This window comes from Agelaius tricolor, unplaced genomic scaffold (assembly GCF_023055355.1).
Source record: "Agelaius tricolor isolate 1412-34295 unplaced genomic scaffold, bAgeTri1.0.p SCAF_17, whole genome shotgun sequence".
Classification (NCBI taxonomy): Eukaryota; Metazoa; Chordata; class Aves; order Passeriformes; family Icteridae; genus Agelaius; species Agelaius tricolor.
In genome coordinates, this window is record NW_027269277.1 from 13,558,282 (window position 1) to 13,565,262 (window position 6,981).

Genomic DNA, 6,981 nt, shown 5'->3' on the forward strand with positions numbered 1-6,981 from the left:
AATTGAGGCAGGTTCTCCTTTAAGAATCCAACCCCTCCAAATGAGTTCAAGTGATTTTTAGATGGAGATAAAAAATAATAATTCAATAGTTTCATTTTCAGCATTCCAGTAAGTACTAGAAATAATTTTATTTTCAAACTAAATCTATGGAAATGAACAAAGCTCATAAAATAAAGACACATTATTCATATTTAAAGTGAATTTCTTTGACTATTCTAAGGGCAAGCAAGATAAAATGTCTGAGTGAGTTTAATCTTTGATTTATCGAGGCAAATAGAATTAAGATTCTTTACATTATGATGTTAATACAGCCAAAATTTAAATAGTTATCTTAAATATTTATTATGACTGCTGTATCTGTTAGATAAAAGCCATTAATTTAAGTGCCAATGATTTAAGATAAGAAAGTGTGGACACTTCTGGCTAAGGAAAAGATGATTCTAAAACTCACTTAATCACTTGTAATGTGTAGAGGAAAGTGCAAATTAAATTTTGATCTGAAACATTAGTGATTACAACAATCTCCATTTTCATTCCCCTGTGCTAGGTGTGTGGTATTGATTCCTGTTGAAATCTGAGGAGATAGAAACTGAGGGAATTGAGGAGCAGCTGAGTTAACTGTGGTTATTTAGGCTTTAGAAAAGGAGGCTTGGGGACCTCACCACTCTCTGCAAGTGCCTGCGAGGAGGCTGCAGGCAGGGGAGGGTTGGTGTCTTCCTTCAGGTAACAAACGATGGGACAAGAGCAAGGTTGTGCCAGTGAAGGTTTGGGCTGGATGTCAGGAAAAAGTTCTTCACTGAAAGGGTGCTCAAGCACTGGAACAGGCTGCCCAGGGACACGGTGGAATCACCATCCCTGTAAGTTTTCAAAAAATGCACAGATGAGGTGCTTGGAGACATGGTGAGCAGTGGACCTGGCAGTGTTGATTTAATGGGTGGGTTTGAGACCTTAGAGGTCTTTTCTAGCCTTAGTAAATATATAATTCTATGATGTTTAGTTAAGGTAAACCCGGTGCCATTTTGACAGAGTTATAGCAGGACACATTTTACCCCATTTACTGCATTCAACTGAAATGATATTTTTAGTGTGCTTTGTTTGTTTTGTTATGGCATTCACCAATACAGTTCATAGGTCCTCTTTCTCTAGAAGCTTTTTAGGACTTATATAAGTTTGTTTTCAATGGCATGTCCTGTCTTACTAAACGGATTGGAATAAAACTGAATTCCCAAGTAAACCAGAATTGCAAAATCCACCCTCCTTGGATGCATGTCAGGCTCTTTTATATAATTTACACAACAGAGCAGCTCACATCTCTAATAAAATCACCTGGAAAGGCCTCTGGTAAGGGAGCTGTCCTGCCTTTTGATTTTGGCTGTGCACTTAGACATATTTTGGCCACAGCCACAGAACTGGAAATAAGAATGTGCCTGTACTGCCTAAGGAGCTGCCAGTACACCAGGAAGAGGTGTCACACCTTCTTTGTGGCACATTCCCTGTGATTATTTCCAATCATATTTCCTCTTGTATCTGGTGTCTGATAATGCAATAGTAAGTGGCAAAATTAAAATAGAATAAGAAATTTTTTTCCATGGCTTCACTTTTTTTTTACCACTTGTTTTGGTCCCAGATTAAATCAATGAAAGCAAAATAACAATAAGATATATTTTAAGCTTTCTCCTGAACTGCTAACTCAAAGAATTCATAAGCTCCATTTTGTTTGTCCAAGTGTCCTTTCCAATGGCTGTGACTTGTAAACATGTGCCAGTGGAAATGTACCATGTTAATGTTCTCCTGCCACGAGCAATGAGTGTTAATTAGAGCTGGATCTGACTTTGTCTCTCCTTGGATTATTTAGGATAGTAAGAGCTCTGCTGCATGGCTGTTTGTACAATCCATCTTTTAATCCACTCTCTGAGGCAGAAGACTATTCAGAGTAAGGTTTGTAATTATTCCAGACTGCATTTGAGTTCTTAGCATCAAAAATAATCTCTTTCATATTAAGCAAGAAGGTTTCTTTCCCCAGAATAGATTTAGTTGTCTACATTTACTAAATGGAAATAATAGTTTTAATTATGGTGAGCTTTTTTGTTATATAAAGACTTTGTTGATAGCAGTATTTTATGTTTGATATTTTAACATAATGTTTTGATGGGAAAAGCAGATTTTCTGTAAAGAATAGTGGGTGAAATAATGGATAAACATAATTTTTGTCTTGTCAAATTGTATGTTAGGGTACTTTTTGACATTTTGCTGCTTTTCAGCAGCACTTCAACTTTACTTTATCTCTATTTTATAGAGAGTTAAACATAGTAGCCTGACCCTTTCTAAGCAATACTAAATAATGAGTAGGTCATCATTTGTGTGCATGACACTCTCAGGTGTTGCATAAATACCCTTGTAGGTCAATTACTGGTCAAATGTATCTAGCCAAGCAGACCAATGAAATTATATTTGTTTTGCTTTACTTTTAGTGACAGGCAATTATTTGAGTACCAAAGAATTGGTAATAAACCTCCCAAAGTCTCCACTGGGATTGGGTTTTACCCACATGACATTTCTTGATGCTTTTCTGCAGGAAGTGGCTGGACTGTAAATGTGTGCTTGCATAACTTAACCAGTTGAATCAATCTTGTGGGACCTAGAAGTAAATGTATTACACCAGTGGGACAGGAGACTTCTCATTTTGCAGGCTTTTAAAGTGATCCTTGATCAGGACTACCTTGCAGGACTGTAATGCAAATAAAATAATTAACATTATTTTTTAAGTTTTAGGCTAAACAACAATAGCATTGAAGGTATACTTTTTTTTTAATGTCTAACATAATATTTCTTGTTATAGAAAAAAGAATTTATGCATGTGTTTTGCTCAGCCAATAAGTTTAGTTAAAAGGCAGCTGATGTTTGGATGTGTGTTTTTTTTTTAAATTTTCCTTCCTAATTAATGGAAACTCTTCCCCCATTCCTTTTGACTTAAAACCTGTGTTATGGTACAACTGATTTGTAATCCTTGTTAATTTTTAAGACTAGAGAAATGGTTTCCATTGCACATTTTTTTGTTGAAACACTCAAATTTAAAAGAGAAAAATCAGCTAAATTTTGATTCATAAGCAGTATGTCTAGGCAGATCCTAGAGTCTGAGTATTGAAATAGTTATAAATTTTTATAAAGTCTGGTATCACCAGGTCTGATATTCAGATATATGAAAAATAATTGCCTTGTTAAGTTTGAAATAGATTCCTCCTTCAAATATTACATACCAAGTGCTCCTCTGCCGTTTGTTTACACGATCTAAAACTTCCCTCCCTCATTATTTCCCCCGTGTTTCACAGTCTTGACTTCGGCAGTGTTAAAGCTCCTCCTTCAAGAGCACTGTGCAGGAGCAGGGACATGACTGCCACATGGAATTTCACACAGGTTCTCTTTAATTGAGCTTAAACTAATGCAGTTCACAGGTGAGGCCAACGTTGTGGCCCTGTTAAAGGAAAGCATCCTTAAGAGAATCTGATTTCCTCCTCCACTCCTTACACTTACGCACAATGGGATTTTCCATCTTGTTTTTTTTGGGGCTTTTCTTGCCATTGGCTTTGGGGTCGCTTGGGGATCGCAGGCTGCGCGTGAGTTTTGCGTTCTGCAGCCAGGGATGTCTCAAAACTTCATCTATGCGCAGCCTCTGGGACACATCAGGGTGGAGCAAGTGGACAATGAGGTTCTTGCAGTCTGTAGAGAGATTTTTTGCCTTCGTGAAGGGAATCTTCTGTTGTTTCTGAACCTGGAGCATTTCCCTGATGTTGGAACTGTCAAATGGCTGTGAAGCAAAAAGCATTGCATACAGGATAATGCCCAGGCTCCACATGTCCGAAATCCTGGGGTCACAAGGAATATGCTCGAGCAGCTCGGGGGCTGAGTATGCGAGAGATCCACAGAAGGTGCTGCTGAGAATGGTTTTTCCATTTCCATCTCGAGACAGGGGTTTTGAAAAGCCAAAGTCTGAGAGCTTGAAGTTAAGACAATCATCGAGAAGGATGTTGTCACATTTCAGGTCCCTGTGGGCAAAGTCCAAGTCGTGGCAATGCTGGATGGCAGAAGCCAGCTGCTGGAACTTGGAGCGAGCGGCGCTCTCTTCCATCGCCCCCTGGCTGCTCAGGTAGTTCAGGAGGCTCCCCTTCTCCCCCAGCTCCATCACGATGTACACTTTCCCCGAGGAAGTCTCAAAAATCTCATAGGTTTCGATGATCGCGGGGTGGTGCAGTTTCATCAAAGCCTCCATTTCCCTGGGGAGAAATTTTTCCAGGACATTCTGAGAAATTTTCTTCTTGTCAATGATCTTGATGGCCACTTTGCATTTCAGGCGGTGGCTGTAGGCAGCTTTCACTTTGCCATAGGAGCCTTCTCCAAGAGTATCACCGAGGCTGTAGCCCTTCTTTTTAAGCACCACAGCATCCATCGTGGGAGAGCTGCAGGGACCTGCCCCAGCGGGAGCTGCTCTGCATCCTGTGCTGCTGGGCTGTGCTCCACGCCTGATGGTGCTGCAGGAGAACTCTGGGCCAGGTGTGTGGGCGGTTACGGGGTGATCTCATGAACAGTCACCCTGGAAGGAGCTTTCTGGCATTTCATGGAACTGCTCTGTGACATCACGGAGGCAAAACCCTACATGGAGGCTCTGGCTGCTCTATGCTGTCACTGATGGTCACCCCTGTGCATTGTGATCAGAAAACAGAGATGATTTCTCCAAGATATGTTTCTCTTTTTAACATGGTCAGAGTAGGAGGACTGTTTTTGTATCTTAGTTTTATAATGTTGTTTTTCAGTTGTGCTGTTGCTGTACATCATTAATACAATATACTCGGCATTTTTTGTGGATTTTAGGAAAATAACAAAAACCATCTGAGGACTGAGACTTTGTGAAGCAGTGCATAGTGTATTCAAAAACCTTTCTTTTATTTTCCCCAGTGGTATGATAGAACCTGGTTTGTTGAAAGTGCTGTTTGTTGACTTTGATTGCAGTAACAGCTGACCAACCTGAGTCTTCCAGGAAGTACCAAGGAGTCCCACCAGTTTAGTGTTTTATGTCAGTACTGTTATGAGAGTTCTAAAAGTCTCTTCCTTATTTCAGAAGAAAATAATTCTATGGAAATTCAAAATTGTCACTGCAGATAATCTCCCTTTGTATGCACAGTTCTTTCCTTGTTTTTAGCATTTAGTGCTACTAAACTTCCCAAGAAATTGTAGAGAAAAGTTAATTTTTATCAGCCATGATAACATTGCAGGGTGCAACCACATAACCACATTAAAGAATTGCAAATCACAGAAAACTGCAATTACTTTCAATTATATTAGTAACAATTTTGTAGTTCTGTTCTTTGATATTAGGTAAAATACTCTGAGTTGCTTTCAAACTGTTGGCATTCTTTTAAACTGAAGATTTTATTCTAGACTCTCAAAGTTTACTATAAATGTGAAAAAACCAGAAAGTTAAACTGTAAGTCTGGAATGATAGCAGTTCTCAAGGGATTAAACCTGGGATTTTTTCCATGTTACATGGTGCATGTTCTTATTGGATCAAGTCTTTTGTTTTGAGTTTAAGGAGGATTTGCAGTGGACATTTAGCACATGCTGCTCTGCATGTTTTTGTTTTAGTCTTTCAAAAGGCACATGGGAGGGAAAATTTTTGGGGAAGGGGAAAAGAGTAACTCCCTGCTATTATTCCAAAGCAAACGTTCTGAAGGGCATGAACAATTTCAAATTATAGGTGTAACTCTTGAGCATCATGCCTTTGTCTGTCCTGAAGGTGCAGCCAATATCTGAACTGGGAGAGGGAAGGCAATAACCATTGTGCTGACATTGGAAAGAACAAGGAAGAAAAGTCTTTAAAATACATGCAAGAATACATAAAGATTTATGGTGGACTATTACATGTGGTTGTTTCCAGGACATTAATTTAATTGGTTCTTTTCAGGTGTAAATAAAAATGTGGCCTTGTATTAAATGTTGGATAGCCTCATTTCACCTACTCATGCTTAAAACCACTCCAACTTTTAGTGTGCATGGCTTATCTTCATGTCAGCCTGTTAATTCTGTAGGAAATCTGTTTTGCATTTGGACATTTTTATATTTGGTGCACGGTGCCCAAAACGTATCATGCATGCTCTGCTTGTTATTTATCTATCTTCTTATAGTCATTGTTATGAAATTTATATAAAGGGATACAGAAAAGTATTAGTTATGGTGAAATTGTTAAGCAGATTTCCACCAGGGCTGTGTGGCAGTGTTATCAGAACACTACTACAATTTTTTTCTTCTCACAGTCATTTAAGGAAATGGTGATGTTTTTCTGGGAATGCTCATATTTTTACTATTAATATAAATTAAGACAAAATTGAATGTCAAATCTGAGTGTATCAACTTATGCATAGTTTTTTGAGTAATTGACTGCTGGTGTTGTCCCAGGTAATGGATCTGGAGACTGGTAGGTATTTGCTCTGTAAGATCAGTCATCATGTCACCATGGAACCAATGGATTAAGAAAGAGGATCTATATTCAGGAAAGCAGTTAATTCCTTTTATGTTAATATGGTTAAACTTAATCAAAATCTAAGTGAGAAGTCAGATCTATTATCAGTGAAATACATTTTTGTCTCTGTTGGTGTTAATGTAAGATTTTCTTTAGCTAAAGCAGCTTATTGGTATTTAATTAGAATTTTGAATAATACTTCAAATCATCAATATTAACGAATTTACCAAATTTATACAGATTTTTTTTTTTTTCTGGTGCCCGTCTGTGTCAGTTGTAATAGACTCAGGGCTTTAATGATGCAAATTAAATTTTCCAGTGAGAGAAATGCCAGTATTGGCCAAGAATTAATTCTGAATTCCGAGGGGGAAGAGCAAACTATTAATTCATTACATCTGGCAGAAGCAATTCAGTAGCTTCCTCTCTAGTTCCTTTAGTTGTACTTGTTCTGAAAAAACAAAGGAAACCAC

General features: G+C 38.2%; 1 protein-coding gene across 1 annotated transcript; it reads right to left on the reverse strand.

Moving 5' to 3' along the window:
- Positions 1-3,475: 3,475 nt before the first annotated feature.
- Positions 3,476-4,444, reverse strand: LOC139597324 (testis-specific serine/threonine-protein kinase 2-like). The gene has a single exon (XM_071442538.1). It carries the CDS (start codon positions 4,442-4,444, stop codon positions 3,476-3,478), a length of 969 nt encoding a protein of 322 aa, XP_071298639.1.
- Positions 4,445-6,981: the final 2,537 nt, after the last annotated feature.